The sequence below is a fragment of the Limulus polyphemus genome, unplaced genomic scaffold, assembly GCF_000517525.1.
Source record: "Limulus polyphemus unplaced genomic scaffold, Limulus_polyphemus-2.1.2 Scaffold1509, whole genome shotgun sequence".
NCBI classification, from domain to species: Eukaryota; Metazoa; Arthropoda; class Merostomata; order Xiphosura; family Limulidae; genus Limulus; species Limulus polyphemus.
Window position 1 is genome coordinate 171,719 of NW_013667119.1, and position 22,849 is coordinate 194,567.

Sequence of the window (22,849 nt, forward strand, 5' to 3'; positions counted from 1 at the left end):
AAACAGGATGATATCAATAATGAGTTATTGTTAATTAAGCACATAGCAGTGGAAAGATGTTTTAATCCAGATGTTGTTCACAGAACTGTCATAAAACTAAAAAAACAGGGATACAAATATTAAGTTAAAACCATTTGCTGAAAAAAGTAAGAAATAATATTTAGTACTATCATATATATCTGGTTTATCTTGTCAAGTAATAAAACAAATTAAAAAACAAATAAATATTTTTCTGATATACAAACTGATAAACAAAGTCAGCAAAATTCTTAATACAATGAAAGATAAAATTGATTTAATGGAAAAATTTGGCATATATAAAATATTATGTGAATGTAAAAAAAGTTTATATAGAACAAACTAGAAGAATGTTAAAATTCACACTGAATGAACATAAAAGAAATGTTAAAAATAATAATATTACTATTTCACCTTTAGCAGAACATGTTAGTGAAACTAATCACACAATTCAACGGGCAAAAATTTTTATTTTAGCACAACCTGGAAATTTAATTGGTATGAATATATGTGAATCTATTAATAATTGATAATTGAATTTAATAAAAGTAAATTTAAATTATTAATAAGGATGATGGACCTGATGGAAATTTTGTCAGCAGATGGCATGAAATTCTTTAATATGTAAATTAGTGATTTGATAATTGTATAAATGTTATTTTTGCAAAACATTACACTCCTGAGGATGACACAGTAGTATGCATCGAAACATGTAGAGTGTATGAGATTGTTTTCCAGTCTCATTGGAGTTTTTTACCTTGTACAGTAAGTTATTGTATTTTAGTAATTTGGAGACTGGAAACAATCTCATTTTTATAGAATTGTGTATAAAATATTCGTTGTTTTTTAAAAATTGTGAGTTTTAACATTGAACATTACACACGTAGAAGTTCTGTTATAGTCTGGGTGGAGATTTTCTTGAAAGGTCTTACTGACATAATTTTTATTAATGAAGTTCCTTAACTGCACAACGATATCAAGATGACATTCTACACCCTGTTGTAAGACTTTTAGCAGGTGCCATCAGAAATAATTTCACATTGGTGCAGGTGAATGCCAGACCCCATACCATCAGGTTATTCATGGATTACTTAGAGCAGACAAGGATGGAGTGGCCAGCAAGATCACCAGACTTACATACCCTTGAACCAGCATGGGTTCAACTGTACAGATATATTCTTTGCTATTCAAATCCCTCTGCCAATGTTATGGATCTGTGACAAGCCTCGACAAAGAAATGGAATGCCATGCCTCAAGTTTACATCAGACGCATTGTCAGAAGTATGCCAAGATATTGTTCAGCGTGTTTACAACTATGAGGTAGTCATACCTCTTCCTAGAGGTTAATTATGAACTTTATTTTTGTGTTCCTCAAGTTTCATGTTGTACACACAAATGGATTGCACATTCGTTTTGAGAAGTGTTATTCAATAATATCATAAGTTCTTTGTAAAATGAAAACTCAAAGAGTTTGCTCAGAAAAGTTCATAATAAAGGCTCTTTCGCTTTAATTAACATTTCTGTTACCTTCATTATTTTTAGAAGTTTTCAGGCCCATTCTTTTTTTTTCTTTTTGCTCCCTTAATTGTTTTAAATAGTGTACTTTGAAAGCTGGAGATCAATTAAGCTCAAAAGAACTTTATTTGGAATTAAAACAGGATTCATAGCAGTCCTTAAAAAGTCTTTTAAATTCACAGGTTTTGGCTTTCAAAGTCTTATACTTAATTTCTATGTGAACTGATGCTGTATCATTTTTGTAACTTTGGTTTGTTTCACACTGTACCAATGCTTAAAAGCATTAAAATACTTTGTATTCATTTTATGTAGGCCATACTCAATACTGGGAATACTAAATCGAGTTTGCTGTGCAATTGTTCTGTCTAGGACTTTTACCTGGACCAGGAGCACAAAACCAAGTTTGGTTTGTTTTGATAGTCATGTGCAGTGCTACTAATGTAAGTGGCAGGGCTAGGCTTACCATGGTTACAGTCTGTTTACATTAAGCCTGGGACTTAATTATAGTGTGTGTGAATATCTCTTTATATTAGAATGTTAATGCAATCATGAAAAAGTGTTTCAATAATATGTGGCTGTAGGGCAGTCAATACAGTCATTGGTTGGTCTGACACTGCATGTAAGAAACCTAGTGCAAGGTGTACACAAAGGTATTTTTAACTTGGAATAATGGGCATTATGATCGTTCACTCACGCAGTGAAAGTGGAAAACACAAATCTAATTTATGTACTTTCCAGTGTATACATACAAGTGTGATTACAAATTATATGTCTAATAGTACAGTCAGATCTAGGTCTACAGAAACAAGTACTGGGGTCAGTGTAAGAACATATGTGCATTAGAGATGATATTGTTACGTCTCCGTTTGTTAATTGATTTTCCGTATATTCGTTCCAACGAAACTTTAGCGACACAAGTCCTTACTTAATAAAACTGGTTTATTCTTTCCGAATATAACTTTACCGATACACTTATTTTCAACAGTCGCTCTATAACAACGAACGTTAACATCAACAATACTTTCTGACTGCAGTTCAATTACTCACTACCTACAAACACATTGTCCCGTCACGTTGTGACCATCCTATATATATATACCAGACTAACATATATCTAGTAAATGCTAGGGCATTCACGAAGGAACGGGATATTTCTAGAAACTGGGTGGCGTGACACTAGTCACGTGACCTCGCTGATGCAACAATATGATGACTAGATCTAGGCCTATGCAACCAGAGGCCTCCAAACTATGCAAGACTTTTGGATACATGGAGACACTCAAAACAGAAATTCTTTGTACTCTGGAAACTGTTACTCAGCATAACTCATATTAGTCTAATGAAAATGTGTCACTGTTCCTGTCCATGTTCCCATATAATGATATTTGCGAAGCATTCAAATGTGGGGAAGACAAAACAGCCCATTTGATAAGGTTTGGACTGGCACCATACATAAAAGGTCAGTAGATTTCACAGGCACAAGCTGGTGATTTTGTGTTTATGTTTGATGAGGGTCCAAATAAAACTACAAACAACTTGCAAGTTCATTACTTGATAACAGTTGGGACAGGTGTTGACATACAGTTCAGACGAAGAGAAAACTCTTTTTGAAGTTAAGAATCTCTTCAGTTGGACAGAGATACATTTATTGGACAAGCAGAAAAATGTACAGGAAGCAATACCGCTCACTTCGCCACTAAATTTAATGTAGTCAAGAGACAAAGGAAAAAAACCTTACCGAAATAAAAGAGCTAGAAACTGACATTGACAGAAAAGTTAAGGCGCAACAGAAGTTGTGAAAAATTTGAGTGCACTAGTTTGGTGCAAACAGTTATGCTTAATACATTTCCTGCTTGATGATATTTTTTTAATTTGGAAACTTCACTAGCTTTTTAGGAGAAGTTGAAGCAAAATCCAACATAATAAATGAGTGGATTCTCAATGATGATGCATTTTTTATTAATATTTCTCTTGCAGTATTGTGTGATCCAATAACCAGAATAAAAATACATGTCTACAGGTCTTAAATTTGTCTTACACTTGGTCTTAAATTTAGTTAGCTGATAGTGCTAGGAACCCTATAAAAGCACTACTTCTCTTGTTGCATCATAGGGAGATTGAGACTGAGCTTTTTCTTGGTGACTCTGGTATCTCCACTTGCCATTTAAAGATTTTAAAGGATGGTGCATGAAATAAATGAAGAAGGTAGAACTTATTAATAAGTAACACCTTCTACAGGGTTCTATCTACCATATTCAGAACTTTGACTTTAGTTCCTAATAAGGATGTACTTCAAGAAGATAAGGAAAGGTGAATTTATTAGTAAGTAACACCTTCTTGATGGTTCTGTCTACCATACTTAGTACCTTGGATTTAGATCCTGATAAGTACATGAAGCAGAGTTACTTGGTGGGACATAGGTAATTTCACAAACTTAAAATGTTAGATTGCAGAGTTCGATTCCCTGCAGAGGACATACAAGATGGAGGAATGTGTCCCTTGTTGTACTTTAATGTTATGTTATATGGTATGTTACAAACCTACACAATCAGCTATCTGTGCTGTGTCAATTACTGGTATCAAACCCAATTTATAGCATTGTAAGCACTCATACTTAATTGCTGTGGTATGGAGGCTACATAAATGTAACATTTCTCTCCAGTGGGTATTCTTTGATGTTGTCTCAAGTTACTACTTCCTACAAAATATTTTCCACATGTGTTCTTTGATGTGATTTTAAGTAATTCTCTCTACCAAACTGTTTCTCCCCAGTGTGTGTTCTTTGATGTCTTTTTAATTCTGAGTTTCTCCCAAACTGTTTTTCACAAATTGCACAACTGTACGGTTTCTCCCCAGTGTGTATTCTTAGATGACTTTTTAAATCACCCTTTGATATAAATTGTCTACCACAAACTTCACAACTGTATGGTTTCTCCCCAGTATGTATTCTTTGATGATTTTTTAAGATACTCTTTGTACCAAAGTGTTTTTCACACACTGCACAACTGTAAGGTTTCTCCCCAGTGTGTATTCTTAGATGACATTTTAAATCACCCATTGATATAAATTGTTTTTCACAAACTTCACAACTGTATGGTTTTTCCCCAGTGTGTGTTCTTTGATGTCTTTTTAATTCTGAATTTCTTCCAAATTGTTTTTCACACATTGAACAACTGTAAGGTTTCTCCCCAGTGTGTGTTCTTTGATGTTTTTTTAAATCAGAGTTTGATCCATACTGTTTTTCACAAACTGTACAACTGTAAGGTTTTTCACCAGTGTGTGATCTTAAATGATTTCTTAATACACCCTTTGATATAAACTGTTTCGCACAAACTTCACAACTGTATGGTTTCTCCCCAGTATGTAATCTTTGATGATTTTTTAAGACACTACTTCCTACAAAATGTTTTCCACACACTGCACAACTGTAAGGTTTCTCACCAGTGTGTGTTTTTTGATGTCTTTTTAATTCACTATTTATTCTAAATTGTTTTTCACAAACTGTACAAATGTAAGGTTTTTCACCAGTGTGAATTCCTTGATGTGATTTTAAGGTACTCTTTGTACCAAAGTGCCTTCCACACACTGAACAACTGTATGGTTTCTCCCCTGTGTGTGTTCTTTGATGTATTTTTAAGTTACCCATTGTTACAAATTGTTTTTCACAAACTGAACAACTGTATGGTTTCTCCCCAGTATGTATTTTTTTATGTCCTTTTAATTCACTGTTTGTTCTAAATTTTTTTTCACAAACTGAACAATTGTATGGTTTCTCAAGAGAGTGTATTTTTTCATGTCCTTTTAACTCACTGTTTGTTCTAAATTGTTTTTCACAAACTGAACAACTGAATGGTTTTTCCCCAGTATGTATTTTTTGATGTACTTTTAAATCACTGTTTCTTCTAAACTGTTTTTCACAAACTTTACAATCATAAGGTTTCTCTCCGGTGTGTATTCTTTGATGTATTTTTAAGTTATATCTTGATAGAAACTGTTTTCTACAAACTATGCAATTGTAAGGCTTCTCCCCAGTGTGTATTCTTTGATGTATTTTTAATTGACCGTTTGTTCTAAATTGTTTTTCACAAACTGTACATCTGTATGGTTTCTCCCCAGTATGTATTCTTTGATGTATTTTTAAGATACTCTTTGTACCATAATGATTTCCACAAACTGTACAACTGTATGGTTTCTCCACAGTGTGTATTCTTTGATGTCCTTTTAATTCATCTTTTGTTCTGAATGGGTTTTCACAAACTGTAAAACTGGTTGGGATCTCCCCAGTGTGTATTCTCTGATGTGATTTTAAGTTACTGCTTGATCGAAACTGTTTTCTACAAACTCCACAACTGTAAGGTTTCTCCTCAGGGTGATTTCTTTCATGTCCCTCTAAGGGACTATGTCTCTCAAAATGTTTTCCATAAACTGCACAATGATATAGTTTCTCTCCAGATTGTATCCTCTGTTCTTGTGTTAGGTTATTCACTGTTCCATATTCTTCTCCACTGATTACACAACTGTATGTTTTACCATTACACTGAGGTATATCAAATTCTTTTAGGTTATTTCCATTTAAAGTTGTTTCTCCACATATACCACTGTTTGGTTTTGGGGAATTTATATCTTCTATAAAGTACTCTTCTTGTTTTATAACATGATTACCAGGACACTGACTCTCACAACACATGTTCACACTGGTCTTCATATCTAAAATAGATGTAAATGATACCAAATCACAATTAATACTATATTTGATGAACTTTTAAATATATTTAATGTTCTAACGTAAGGTTGTTCACCAGTGTGTGTATTCCTTGATGTACATGTTAAAGCTAAAAACTAATTATAATGTAGTTTTCATAGTTTCACACTTTAATAAAATGTTTCTACCCGAATCAGAATAACACTGAAAACAAACTGTAGATAACATTCCACTTTCAACAGGTTTTTTAGTAGATAAAGTAAGATCACCTGTAGAAATATGATAGTACAGTTTCACAACAATCAACATACTTTCAGCTAGTATCTTTATGGATTAAGTTTTAGAAATATTTTCTAACTTGAAGTGGTTAATTATCATCAAATCTAAAGATTTGTCTATTTTAACATGTTAATTAACATTAATAGTTTATACATTTTGTTCAAAAGCTCTATATGCAAGTTATAAATAAACATTTATAAATGCCAAGGGTTAGACAATACCAAAATATTTATCACTATGGTACTCTTTTTTTTTATTATCAAGTTTAGGTATCATCCCTCTGATTAAAGATTATTTGATTACTATCTTCAGCATCATTCAAGTCCTTGATTCTATAGGGCTAGTAATGTTCAGCAAATCACATCTAGGGAAATAAAATACTCTGTACATGTTGAAACATTAATCTACTGAAACAGATTAATCAGAAAATTTATAGAAGAACCAGGAAGATAAACAATGGTCAGTTAGAAAGTTTTTCTGTTTCACCTTATAGAAACAATTACTGTTATCCCTATTCACTTTCAGGCAAACTTATTAATCTTACAGTTTTTTAAAGGTTTTGTTGTTATTATATCACTTCAAAACTTTCACACAAAATACTCAACTAGAAGTTAGAAAAAGACACATGAAACATAGATTTATACTAATTGAACCAGTCTCATATGGTTCAATAAGAATTTAACCAATTTTTTTAAGCCAGTGTCAATACACTTAATAGTTTTAGATCCTTGTACTTACCAGATGCACTTTCTAACACAGGTTCAATTTCTTCTTGAAATTCGATTTTTGTTTTCACGTTCATATCATTATAGTTTAAACTATCCAGATCATCATCATTGCTCTCACTGAACTTTGAAATAACATTTCCTCCTATCAGATCACCAGGATGCTCTATCTTCTCTTGGACAAATATGTTCTAAAATCAAACAACATGTTCAAAAAGTTAATAAAAATAACAGCTAGTATTATCATTACACATAGTCTCTATAGTTTACTAGTTTAAAACATGATAATATAATTAATCAACCTTATAATTCAAACTTAGTTATGTATATAAACAGTAGCAAAACTATTTAAATACTTAAAACATTTTTTGCCTTATCTATAACCAAACAAAACAAAGAGGAAACTTTAAAGAAAAGCAGTTTCATTTCTGATACGAGTAGTTCCGTATTTTGGATTAACATACAAGAAATTATTTAAATGGAAACACTCAATAACCATTTTCTTATTTAAACAACTTGAAATTAAAAGCATTATATAGTTATTGCTGAATTGAAGTTTGTTGGTTGGTCATTTGGACCGTTATGGAGCAAAGCATTATGGCTATCTACAGGAAACAATGGATACTAAAGACTGAGAAAAAAAAAACAAATACACACAAAAAAAAAATATTTTATTTTTGTTTATCAAACGAAACTAAAAAGAACTATAATCCATAAAAATCCCCAAAACACAATCAATCTGAACAGTGTCTCCATCTTCAATGCCACTGACATAGGTCAATGGCAAATTATGAGATATAATGTGTCTAAAATGGTGCTGTCCCTTGTATTCATATAATTGGCATGAATGCAGAATGTGATCTGAGTATCATGAAGGCCACGTATTAGCAGATTAGTTTCTTGTACAAAAAAATCTAGACAACCTAAAGCCATATCAAGATAACTTCCTCTCTCTGAATTCTATTGAAACTAAATGGTCACATAACAGAAGGAATAACATGGAAAAGCTTGTGTGATGCTTCTTACCCCAAATTTTACTGCTATCTGGTGGGAACCCTTGGATCAATGACATGCCTCAAGTCAACATTACGGACAAGCAAGAACAGATGATTTTGTTGCAGTGTCAGCAAGATCATTCACACAATTACCAACATGGCCGAGAATCCTGAAAAACTGAACAATGATGGTTAATAATGAAAAATGGGTCAGTTTTTTTTCTAAATATCAAAGAAAACTGGATAAGAACTCATATTAAGTGATTCCAGAGCCTTCAAAGAGCTATGCAACACAGTATAGCTCATATAATTAGTGTATTGCTTAGCCTCAACATAATTCAGAGCAAGGGAAATGGCATATAGCACAATCTGTAAAGGGAATTATGTAATTGTTCGCCACACCAAACTTTGGCAGAGCTCACAGGATCATATGATTTCAAACCATCCTTAAAAATGGGAACAGAAGAATGGTTTGAAATGTGTTTAGAAGAAAGAAGACTGTACCTGCAGTTAGGATTATCTGACTTCTTCAGATGACTTAAAAAGAGGTCACAACTAGGAATGGTAACAAGCCATGGTGGAATGAGCTGATCATCAGACTGAAACTAAGCTGTTGAATATGTGAAATAAACATCTGATTACAATTTAAGAGAAGTCCTAGGAACTTTGTCTTAGCCATCACGGGAAGAATGGCACCTTTCAGACAGAACTCAGTAAAATGGTAAAATCCCTGCTAGTGACGAAATGCATGCAAATGATTTTAGAAGAAGAGAATGCGAAACTGTTTCTTGTTGTCTACCCAGACAAGCAAATGAGGACAGTCTGAAGCTGCTGCTCAAAAAAACCTCATATTGCACAACATATAGAAAACTTGAAAGTCATTGATATAGAAACTGTAGGAAGATGTTTAGCAATGACATTAATCTTAATGCTAAAAATTATATCATTCAAGATACAGTCCTCAGGATCTCCTAGTTCCTGAGAATGTTCTAGACAATGTTTATCCAAATAGATTTGGAATTATATGTCATTTAGAAACCAATACAAATAATAATGGGTAAATGTCCATGTAATAATAGGAATAGAGGTTCTGTAAGATGCCAATTATCCATGTTGTGTCATAAGCCTCCTTAAGAGAAAAATAATATTAAAACAAAATTCTCTCTTTGAGATTTAAAGCCAAATCAGGTGCTACACAGTGAAATGTTATCTGTGCTCTGTGGAAATCACACTCATTGGGAAAGAGGACTTTGTTTTATTCAAGGAAACTATACATGATGAGCATTTATAATCTTATCCAAAACTTTAAAGAAAGGTAATCAAAACAACAATGTCAATAATTAGAAGGAATCTTGGTATACTTCACAGGTACTGAAAATTGGATTATAATAGCTCTATACTATGTATCTGTGAAATCCTTCTTCTGCCAAATGCAGTTAAAGACAACCAGAAGAATAAAAGATGCAGGAGACAGATGGATATACAGCCAGATCAATGAAGAGCAACTTTAAGTGCCAACACAGTAAATGGTTGATTATAATCATAGAGATATTTGGCTCAAAAAGAACGTAGTGATCTTTTGGCCACTGATTTGATGGCCAAGAAGGCAGGAAAGAGGTACATGTGCTGGAATGGTGAGAGAGAATTACTTCTCAAGCATTTCACAATACCCTATAAACCAGCAACCTCTTGGCCATTGGAAAGCAAGATCAAAAATGCGTGGAAGGTAAAATTCCCTAATATAATTTGATTTTTGACCCAAATTACTGTGGAACTAGCAACGGCAATAATAACAGAACTGAACTGAATCCAAAATTTCTTCTGGCTTTGATGTCTAATCTGCCAGACATGGACACAAGCCTACTGATAGATAAAGTGGTTGGAAAGAGTAGTGTATATCTATAGAAGATATCTCAGACCTGTTTTGGGGCCTTTTGTGTCATTTGGCAGTGAGGATACCGCCATGGATGAGGATACCATGGAAAAGGTGTTGAAATTTTTAGGGATTAAAGTAACAGCTGCCTGGAATATACAATCAGTTACTGACCCCACACAGTTGTTAGTATATGAAAGGTTAACAACAGCCAAATCAAACTCCGAGAGAGGGAGAACCTGTGAATATGCTCCAGCTTCCATCATGGAGAGAAGTAAGAGAAACAAATATGGGGCATCAAAATATGTCCAGAACCAATATTTAAAAGAGGAAGGTTGTGATCTGAGAGTATACACTCCATGGATTGACCACTTTCATCAATATCTGCATCACCTTAGTGGGGAGGATTGTGTTTGTTAAAATCTCTCAGAAAATAAGGGAGATAGCAAGGTCTGTCTGATCAAAATCATCACTCTGTGATAGGTAAAGAGAACAAATTATGATGGTATGACCAATGGAGACACAAATGGTAATAGCCTTCACTGGTGTGCTGAGTGGCAGAATCATGATGGGTGCACTTTGACCAAATCAGAGCCTCAACCCTATCAACCCATCCATCAAACAACCTGTCTTTCCTGTACTGTCAAAAACTGTCAAATGGTGATAGTATTGGCAGATCTCAGGAATGTCTCCAGTAAGAAGATATAGACACAGGATGGTAAGAACTGACCAATGTCTTAATGTGATATAAATTACAACTGAAACCTTTACAGTTCCACTGTATCAAAATGGCCATTTTTAGATAGAAAGATCAGGAAAATTGGGTGGGGACCCTTATCAATTTGATTTGTGAACGTTTTTTTTTTTACTTGTATGAACTCTATTGACCTACATGGACCCATTAATATTTTCTTTTTATTAAGTGTACTTGAGATATCCATAAAAAAAATAAAAAAAACATTCAGTATCCACTGATCCATGCAACATGGTGTCCTACATAGATCCATACTTAAAGAAACTGTTAATCATAACAGGGATGATCCATAATGTTGCAAGTGCAGGGGCCCAACTAGACCTCCATTATCAATACTGATAGTTTATATCACTTCCACTGTTTACTTTACATAAACTATACACTAATAATAACATCAGTAATAAAATTCATTAGAAAGCCTACAAAAGTCATTATGAGTAGCTTAGTTGGGTTATAATCTAGCAATTTCAAAGCTCATATCTGTATTTCTAGTAATGTGATTTATATCAAAATAAAAACAGTGAAATACAAACATTTCAAATTCAAATTAAACACTTATAATTACATTTAGAAAACAATTATGAAGCACACACACACCTAAATTCATATTTTAGCATTTGTAAGCAGGATGCTTATTTAAAAACAAATTTGTTTAATGCCACTTATACAGCTTCATCAGCTTGTAAAAGACTTTCATGCCTTAATGATTTTTGTTGTAACAAATCACCTATATAAATAGTATTCCAACTACTACTGTGTTAATGATATTCCAAATGATCTGAAGAACTGTGGATGGAGAGAAACATATCATCAACACTAGCTAGAACAAAAATAGTGGTTGAAATACTATTATCATCCACGCTTCTAACTCTTTACAATCCTTATGGGACTACATTAAGAATGTATTGTTGAAAAAATAATAAACCTAATGTAATGTCTTACAACAAGTATAATTAATGAAAAATGATTAATAATGGGAATTGAACCCAAGACCCTCAAATTAAAAGGCACCCCCACCACCCCAATAACTAGAAAGCTTAAAAACAAGCAAGCATAATGGCAACATTTTCATTACTTAGATAGTTGGAATAATTTAAAGCAGTAAATAACTTGATAACCTAATTTCAATTAGTTGATTATTTTCACAAATTAATTGTAATTTCAATTAACTAATTAGTTTATAAGACATTAATCAATGAAATCACTGCTCATTAGTAATCAGATAAATTGCCCAGCTCTGGTAAATACAAAGTTTCCTTGTATGGTTGTAGTCACATGCTATTCAAATAATTAAAAGTATTTTAATTCATTAATAATGAAAAAAGGAATTAATACAAAACCGAGAGAATAATAAAACCTGTTATAATTTTTGATAGAAATTAGCAACAGAAGATTTAAAAATACATTGTTCAAATATTGTATTCATATCCTTGGTAAAACTAAAATATGTCACTTAAAACCTCAGAAAAAGAAAAAAAATTAAGTAATAGATATCTATGAAATCAGTTTACATAAAAATATTTAACTTATAAATGTAGAAGTCTCTACTAAATCATCAAATAATAAAATTTACAAAATAATTACACATTCAAATTATGACTAATATTATAGCTGATTTGACACAGAATTCTATACATTCACACTGTGTACAAAATTATGGGTTATTTGACAGAATTTTATACATTATATAGAACATTATAACTGATTTGACAGAGAATTCTACATATTTGCAATTTGTACATTACGGTTGAGTTGACAGACAATTCTACATATACACATTATGGCTGATTTGACAGAGGATTCTACACATTCGCAATATGAACAAGATTATAGTTGATTTCTACAGAATTCTACAGATTCACATTATGTACATTATGGCTGATTTGACAGATAATTCTACACATTCATAGTATAACCAGCATTATAACTGATATGACACAGATTTCTATACATTCACATAATGTACATTATGGTTGATGTGACTTAGGATTCTACAGATTCACATGATGTACATTATGGTTGATTTTATAGAGGATTCTACCCACTCACATTATAAACACTATAACTGATATGACACAGATTTCTATACATTCACATAATGTACATTATGGTTGATGTGACTTAGGATTCTAAAGATTCACATGATGTACATTTTGGTTGATTTTATAGAGGATTCTACCCACTCACATTCTAAACATTATAACTGATATGACACAGATTTCTATACATTCACATAATGTACATTATGGTTGATTTTATAGAATTATATACATGCACATTATGTCCAACATCCACTGAACTTTAAAATAAAAATAAAACACTTATCATTCAAATTTTCAAACCTTCTATCAAACTCCAATAAATTTATGGCATTGATCACATTTTAAGGCAGCCCATTCCAAATTTAAACCACCGTATAGTAAAAATAAATTTATCTTAGCTGAAGATGATGCCTACTCTGCTAAAACTTTGTGTTTACTAGACCTACCATTCTCACTATTATGTATTAAAAAGAAAGATGGTTTGTTTGCTTTAATAGTAAAGTCTCATTGAGCTATCTGCTGTGTCCATGAAAAACCCAACCCAAATTATAGCACTGTAAGTCAGTAGATTTACTGCTGTTCTGACAAGAGACAAGATGATGCATCAACCCTATCAATTCTCTTAACAATCTTAAACACCTCAATCAAATCTCCTGTAACTAATTTTGTCAAGAGGAAACAGTTTCAGAGATATTAACCTGCTCTTGTTTAAAAACTCTTTTAATAGTCCCCTAGCGAACATTTTCAAATAATTCAATGTCTTTCCTAAGGTAAGGTGCCCAAGTCTGAGTATAATACTCCAAATGTGGCCTTACCGATTACCTAGACAATGAAATTATAGCATCTTTAAACTTGAAAACAATATTTCTCTAGACACAACTTAAAATCTTATATGCCCTACTGCTAGTAGCAGAACACTGGTTAATCAACCAACTATAACTAGAACCATCCAGACAGACCTGAAACAAGTTGAACACTAGATGTGGTAAGAAAAGTGTGTAATCTTATAACAAAAGAAAATCCATGAACACAAGGGGAAGTAGCAAGAGTCACAGGCAACAGTACACAATATAATCAAGAAAGATCTCTGCTAGAACAGTGACACGGCTCACAGGTACGCAAGTGGCTTCCTCAACATATCCGGTCAACAGTTGCATATTTTATGCAGCAGAAGAATGAAATGGGTAATCATGTTATTCCATTCCAAGATGTATCAGTCAAAACAACATATATATGCCCTACAGAGTTTGGTGCAACTAAACTGTTAAAAAGTAATGTTAAATCATCACTTTGGTACACTAGATGGATTATTGAATACAGGTTGGAACATTATAACCTTATAATGGAGGCTTTTACAGTAGAAACTCTGCTGTAGGACTATAGTGAAGTTGCAAGTTTATCAGATACAGCATCACCACCTATGGACTGAAACAGTATGGTGGGGCTCAAGATTAGGTTTAATATCATACTAAACCACTGTACATATTATGGCTGATTCAACACAGAGTAAGAGAAGTTTTATAATCAGAAGAAAAAAATCCTACATTTTAGGTTCTTTCTTATACAGCTAACAAGGTTTACATAAGTAATTAGTTGAAAGTTTAATGTAAGTTCTAAGGAAACCTTAACAATGAAACACCTGTGAACTAGCAATATTGCTGTTGCAAGAAGAGCTGTAAAGAATTTATTCATAACAATGCAGCAAACTTGTAGTGAATTTCTTACCACCAGTTAGTCTCAACAAAAAGCCCAGAAAGACACAATTACAGTTACATATTCTCTTCAATGACACAACTGTAAAAGTTTTAATCTACAAATTACCTCAGTTTTCACTGTACCTCCATCATAGTTATCTTCTTTCTCCTCTTTTATCATACCAAACTTTGAAATGGTATGTAGAGATGTTTCTACCATGTAATCAGTCTTTCCTGTAGCTAGAAATACAAACAAAGTAGATTTCTCTATAACAATGTTAATATTTTCATTATATAATACTGAATTCTTCATCAATATTACCACTATAACACCATAACCCTTCCCAATAATGATAACTAGCAAAATACAATTTGAAAAGGTCTTTAGAAAACTATGCCATTTTACAGAAATAGGTCAGTTTGTTATGAAAATAATCGTAATGCCACAAAACATTCCAAAATTGTTGTAAGAATCAACCTTTGCTGTAATGTAATTAATTTAGACAGAGTTGGTGAAATATCATGATGGACATTGGAATATTCTTAGTACTACAGTGGTAATTCCCTGATTCTTATATACAGGGATGTTTCATGTAACCACTTTTCTTTTCGTAACTTTTAAGATAAACTTTTCAAAAATGTCCTTAGCTGTAGTTATTAATTGCATTAATATAAATCTTTTTCTTGCTTATGTAATTCTGTCTATTAAAAACTGTGTTAAATTACCTTCAACTAAATCTTTTAAAAGCTACATAATTTGCTATTTCTAATGTTAAACTATCTTATGTTCCTAGTTTCTATTTTCTTTATTTCAGATTCAGGAAGACACATGATGAACTGTGAATTCATAAAACTAGTCTTCTGCAGCAGAGGTAGTAACAAAACAAAAAAGAGTAGGCCTCTATATCATCTTTTCTTTACAGTTCATGTTTGGGAGAGAAAAAATTCATAAATAAAATGTTTGATTGTTGTTAGTTAAGCAAAAAGCTATATAACAGGTTATCTGTGTTTTGCCCAGATTTATAAGTTGATTTTTATTTTATTCCAAGTTTATTTACCTTAAGTCATTTTTTTCTTCTACGGTTGTTTTCATGATATGAAGCTCTCAGTTTTAATTCAAATTGCCCCAAAACTAGCCCAACTTGTCTTTGTTATTGCAAAAACAACTAAGGCCATCTCCCACTTTCACTATTTCTGAATTGCTGATTAAATAGAAGGCAAGTGGCTGGCAGCAGCCACCACCAACTTTTTCTTTTCCTTTTTAACTTTTTTTGCACTGGTCTCGGTCAACTCGGCCAAGTTCACAAACCTAAACTGACCTTCAGAGTTTCCATACTATAACTTTTTACATGTTTTGTCTGAGTGTTGACTTTAATAGATTAAAACTCTGGCTTTCTATTGATTATAATGTAGTATAAAATTTTAGATAGAACTATTAGCAATTTGGGAAGAGAGGATGAGACAGGTGAGTGTGACAAGTAGGTTTGATTTTCTAGTTTATGGTTCCATAAACAAATAAGACTGAAGGCTATAAAAATTATGCTATAATTGAGTAACATATATTACAATGAGTAATTTGCAAGTAAATTCTGTATTTCACTGAGGGATGGTAAATAAATTAGAGACTAAGGAAGACATAAAGAGCAAATGCCACAATTCTCATACTAGGGGAGATTGAGGATTATTTATATATATATTTTCGTTATAAACGTAATAACTTATATAATATTAAAATTTAATTTATTAGCTATGTTTTGATGCCATGTTCATTCACAAACAATAATAATAAAGTAATTTAATTTATTTTTTTATTTAGCTCTCTAAAAATATTTGGCATATGCAATTTGACCTGACCATATCAAAATGATTTATTGAATTGATTCCTTTATAGCAAAAAATTTATGGTGGACTGTACATGTGGACAACTTGGAAATCATTCAAGAACCAGAAAATCAAACAACAACAACTACCTAAACAGATCTTGAGAAGTTTACTTAAAGAACTATCACAACATGCCAGATAATGATTAGTTGATTTATATAAATTACCTAAGTTATTGTACTTGTGTTTAAATCATGTGTTGCTGATTATTACTTCACACAACAGTGAAGTGTTTCTTATTTGTTGCTGATTATTACTTCACACAACAATGAAGTGTTTCTTATTTGTTGCTGATTATTACTTCACATAACAATGAAGTGTTTCATATTTGTTGCTGATTATTACTTCACACAACAATGAAGTGTTTCATATTTGTTGCTGATTATTACTTCAAACAACAATGAAGTGTTTCATATTTGTTGCTGATTATTACTTCAAACAACAATGAAGTATGTAACAGATCTCTTCTAAATCCATTGTCTGATCCAAATATGTTGATCAATGAGTGCCAACAAAGCATCTATAGGTTTCCATGGTCAGATATGGAATAAGACCTCAAATAACGAAGCTTCTGAAATAGCTAATACATCATGTGGAAAGTTGGTAAGAATAATGCAAGTACTGCACTGCACCAAGGACATTCAGAAATTTAGGTCATATGATGTTGAAACAGTAACAAAAGGCAAATTGGGATTCTGAGCTGATTTTGACTGTCTTAAATTTACCAGTACATAAAAAAATATTTTAACAATGATAAAATTATATATAAGGTCTTTACTAACAGTATATAGTGGGTTAATCCTTCATTTCAGTTAGTAGAACACTTATTTCACATTTGAAAGATCTCAGGTTTAACCCCACTTACAAGTGATGATATAGAATAAGATTAGGAAAGTGTAACTAGATTCAGGTTCATACAATCAAAGACAAAATAACCGAAAGAATGAAACCTAATTTTACTGATATACATCCCTGGGACAGGAAATAAAATCACGCATAAAAAAAAGAATTATCAATGAATAATGGAAAATTTTGGCACACTTCTAATTTAAAACAGGTACAATTCACAATATTTATGTTTGGAAGAACATAAAATATTTAGATTCTAAATATATATATACATATACTTACTACTAGTTATTGTGGAACTTTCATGTTCATTTTTCTCCAATTTGATATCCAACAAAGCTTCCTGTTTCTCATCAGAAAATGGTTCAACCTTCATCTTTAATACTTCCACAATTATACAGAAGCTTCACCTTTATATTCTTATCAAAACTTGCAGCTAGACTACAGAGAAATAAATTAAGAATTAGATGTTGCACCCTTCAAAAACTTTACAAAGTCTTCAGCAATTATGAATCCCAAAATTCATATTATCTTGCTAACTTTCATGTCAAATTATAAGCTTCATTTTTATTCCCATGTTTATACCAAAATAGCGACATAACATGATTTTGAAACAATATGTCTACTAAGAGACCAAGACAACTTTTACCAACAGTTTCACTTAGTTTAAACTTGTATGTAATGACTGGAGATTAGGTTTTTACTCTATTCAGGAGATATGCCTCATATATAAAACTACACTAAAATATTACAACACTAGAACTACTGAAATATCTTTAAACCATTTATTACTTGAATTATTGATAGATTCAGTCATTCTATAATTCTTGAAAGTTTTCTGTTAAGGAATGATTTACAGCCACCACATCATAAACTTCATAAAAAAAAGTATGTTTAAAAGAAAAATTACACATTTTTTTTTGTAATTTGATTGTTGACCATACACATACCATCATAACAAATGTCAAAAATTCATTCACTTTCTTTCTAACAAAAACTGTAAACAGAGAGACAAAGTTAGTAAACAATAATATTGTTACGACAGTGGAAGTCATGTGACGCTGGTAACACGTGACGAGTTTCCAGAAGGATCATGAAGGCTCGAGTGTTTGCCAGACGCCCTATTTTTTAGTATATAAGCCTGGCAAATAATTGCAGATGGAGAGAGATTGAAGATATAGACACAGATAATTGAGTCAAGCGAGCGGTAGTGACTGTAAGTAAAGTGCGTGAATCAGTGTGAATTATAGCATGTGTTTAAGTTAAAGTGACTGTGGAAATTAAGTGTATTGCAAAGTTGTATTGAGAAAGAATAAACTAGTTTTATTTAAGAAAGGACTCGTATTGCTGAAGTTTCTCGGAAAGAATTTCTACGGGAAATTAACAGACGAACAGAGATGTATCAATATGAACATTGTTATGCGTTTTAATAATGAATATAAACATTACATACATCACAATTGTTATATATTTAATATGTACTTGACTTCAAACGAATGTAATTTCTTTACTATATATAAATAAAACAGTCATTAATGGTTATTAACTTCACACAATTGTGAGGCAGCAAATTCTATTTTCATTTTATTCTGGTTTTGCTTACCATTCATTTATTTTTCCTTCTATCATTTAGTTTAGCTGTGAATATTTAGTTACATTCAAATGCTAACTCACCTTCCAGTTGACCATGTTGATTTTAAGTTTGTATGGATTATGAGACTGACACCAGTTTCCCACAGTGATGACATACAGATATTAATGTTGTAAAAGAGTATGTAAATTTATGATCACAGGAAATGTAATCTCATGATCTAACTACTGTATAAAATCCATGTCACAAGCTTCAGTAAGTTAGTTCACAAGAGATAGCTAACAGTTATTAATACTTGAAATTGTTACAAATTTTCTAGTTGTGTAAATACAGAATATTGTTATTTTGGAATTAGATTGTTTTTTCTGTGGTTCTTTTTTCTAATTCCTTTATTTTGACATACTGGTATATTGTGTTCTTTGATGTTAGCAGCAAGTCCCAGCCAGGAACATATTTATTAACTGTATATTATTGTTCAAAAGTTTTAATTTTTCACTTCTTTGGTAGTTAAAGTTCAACAAATTCATTTTTTTTTCTCATCCCAGGTAGTAGAAACCACTTATTTGTGGTTTAGACTATCACACAATCACGTAGAAGACTGTTCTTGTTAAAACTATGCCTTACTAATTTCTCTAAATTTCAGTAGTTCTAAAAGTAATACATAAAATATGGTAAAAAAAATTCGGAATTAAATGTAGTACAAGTAAAAAAAATAAAATTGATATCCAAAAGCAATTTATCAACTGCATATATTAAAACAAATTCAATTTTAACTACTTCTCACAACAAACTAAGCCCAAAGTTAGTATTTTTATGCTAACCAGATAGGTTTGTTATACTATGCATTAGTCTGTTGCAGGAATAATATTCCTGTAATTATTATTTAAAGAAAAAAAATGTTGTAATTCTGTAGGATAAAATCAACAGTACTCAATGAGAGAACACTCACACCTCACCCTGCTCTAACAATTTTCAAAAGAAATAAAAGAAGCTATATTACCAGATGAATATAGAACATAAGATCTAACAAAATGGTCAAAACTAACCAGAATCACATGAAGAGAAACAAAGTGAAGTTCAGCAACCATACATTTAGAACACTGGTGTTCCCTCTAACACTAGGTGTGTCAACATTCCAAGTGTGAATAATTGAGATACATTTACATTATTACAAGTAGCAAAAAAAAGAAAGATTTTACTAGTTCTAACTGAAATAATAAACTGTTTGAAATTTTTTTCCATATAGGCAAGAGACTATGTGACCATGTCTATTCAACAGTTTTTGTAAATAAATTTCTATTCCTAGTTGTGTATCCTACCTACAGATCAAAACACAGCTGTATATTCTTTCATACTACAACACTGTACATGTACTGTAGCACAACAGTTTTAAACATTACCTTATTTTATCTACAAAAGTAATAAAGTTTTATATTTGGTGAAATAAATGCCAATATGATTTTTTTGTTCAAAAGTCTTCTGCAAAGTTAAAATGTTGATCACTTGATTATATTAGGTTAAAAAGTATTTTGATAATTACATGTACATTTCTTTAATATTTCCTGTTGGAATAAAACATAATTTTCAAAATATCTACAGCCTTTACAAAAATTTACAACTCATTACAAAAACTTCCTATTTCATCAACCATCACAATACTGGACATCAAAATTCCCTTCTAGTTTTTCCAAGTTACAGTCAACAACAATCCATATCAACATAAGATCAGGTAAACATTAGATACTGTCAACAGTGTGAATTTTTTTTTGACAAAAAAAAATAAGGAATCAACACTCTACCATAATTTATTTTATTAACATATTCTTCTTTACACACAGAGCTAACTTATAGCTTCAGATAACACATTTGTCATATTTCCCCAAAGACTAATATAACATCTAAAATGAGTATGAGTGTTTTTGTTATAGCAAAGCTACATCTGAATATTTGATGTGCCCACTAAGGGGAATCAAATCCCCGATTTTAGAGTTTTAAATCCAAAGACTTACCACTGTCCCACCAGGGAACCCAAAATGAGAGAATAAATGTATAGACTATAGTACAGATGACAAAATTTTTTGATGTTAATACAACTTAAAAGATTTTTGCATTAGTTGTAACTAATTACAGTTTCTAAATGACAGAAGTATTCAACATTTTATTTTCACCAAGATTTAACATCAATGTTACTTATGATTATTCTAAATATTAAAAATGAGTTGGTACACAAGTTAATACTTAAGTAATTTGTTCCACTGACTAGAAAAATCACATTTTTATTATCATATACTAAATCCCTGCTGTTCTACAAACAAGTTACAACTTCTATTTCCAATTGCTCAGTATAAAAATATCAAATTTTCACATTACCACAATTCTACTATTTCTAATTTTTATTCTGTAATTCATTATATATGTATAAATTATAGGCTTAGTCTTTCTGCTTCTCTGTCTGATAATATATTTAAATATTTCATATACACTATCAATCTGTTCTGGGTTGTGCGCGATCTGTGAGGTTCAGGTAATATTTTAACCCCATCCTCCTAAATAAACTATATAATACTAATGGTAATTGAAAAAACCTTCAGTTTTACCACTGTGGTCACATTCCGCTCTATTCCAGTCTCATCGCCTTCGCAATAATGCGCATGCGTACGATATAAGAAAGACAATCGTCTAAATTCTATCCTTATAAATTCTAGCTAGTTTTGATATTGAATGAGAGTTGTTCTACAAGACGTGAGGAGAAAAGCTTGGATAAATAATCATAAAGAATAAATAGACGCATCTAAATGAAAACTTTTTTCTATTTTATTTTGTGCGACGTTTCAAGCAGACGACATTCCTTAAGCAGTAAAGACTGCGTTACAATAAAATATAAGTTTTCATTCAGACGTGTCAATTTATTCTTTATTATCATTTAACCAAGTTTTGAAACAGTTGTTCGGGGGATAAAATTTAATAGACTTATTTCTGTAGAACTTGTCGTCTCTAACTTTGAGGCACGATCACTCACAACATTTAAGGTACAAGAGTTTACCCCTGAAGAGGATGAAATGGCCACTTGTTTTCCAAACATCATGGATTTAAAGTACAAGTATATTCAAATTGAAAATACATCCAATCAAATAATTTGATTTATGATACTAGTTCCCTCTGGTTTTAGAAGTAATTAACTTAATACAAATATAATAGCGCTCTTGATATTTTATTAATGTTAGGTTTAAATCCTCCGATTCTCAGTGCTTTCATTTTTTTAGTTTGGTGTTTTTACCACTGTACGTATTGTAATATTTCTAAAGTTTATTTCGTGTTTTTTTTATTTTCAATCATGTGTTTATTCACGTTTAACTCTTTTCGTTTTCGTGTTCCTTACATTTGGTAGTTATTTTCTTATTTATTTCTTTTATATAGAAAATTTTGCAGTCTAATTATTCTATATTTATACGCAGTACCATTGCCATGTTTTTCATTGTTATATAACTTTGATAGAAATTTTTTAATATTAAATCCTGGTTTAGTTACAGTTTTACGTTTAATTTGTGGTTTTGGCTTAATTTTTGCCATAAGTAGCTGTTTCAAACCTATAAATTGTTAATAAGATAAGTGGGTACCTCTCTAAATAATGGTTTTACTTGTAAAGTGTTCGAAACTTTTATAACACGTGCAACTTAATTATTGACGGAAAAGATAATCAAATGTATTAACTTGTGTTGTTGAATAATAGCTTTACTTGTAAAGTATTAGATAACTTTTTAGGATGCATAAATAATTAAATATGGAAGTGAAAACTACAATGTGATAAAAATAAACATAAGTTGAGATCTGTATGCAGTTCGATGACTTCATCATCTTACGAAACTATAGAAACACTGTTCTTGGTCCGCCATCAAATGTAACATTTTCTTTTCAGAAATATGCAAGAAAA

At 31.5% G+C, this 22,849-nt stretch overlaps 1 protein-coding gene across 7 annotated transcripts in view; it reads right to left on the minus strand.

Moving 5' to 3' along the window:
• The window catches only part of LOC106463885 (gastrula zinc finger protein XlCGF57.1-like), a 120,018-nt gene that overhangs the window by 22,315 nt on the left and 74,854 nt on the right, over positions 1-22,849 (minus strand). For 4 of the 7 annotated variants that reach the window (XM_022391508.1, XM_022391507.1, XM_022391511.1 and 1 more), the window contains exon 4: positions 7,253-7,430. The exons of 1 other annotated variant lie outside the window; for it this stretch is intronic. In XM_022391508.1, coding sequence (XP_022247216.1) covers positions 7,253-7,430 — 178 coding nt within the window. Of the gene's footprint in view, positions 1-7,252; positions 7,431-14,724; positions 14,838-17,609; positions 17,769-21,515; positions 21,563-22,849 lie in introns of those variants that run through there. 2 more of the 7 variants (XM_022391509.1, XM_022391510.1) reach the window with 2 other exon arrangements.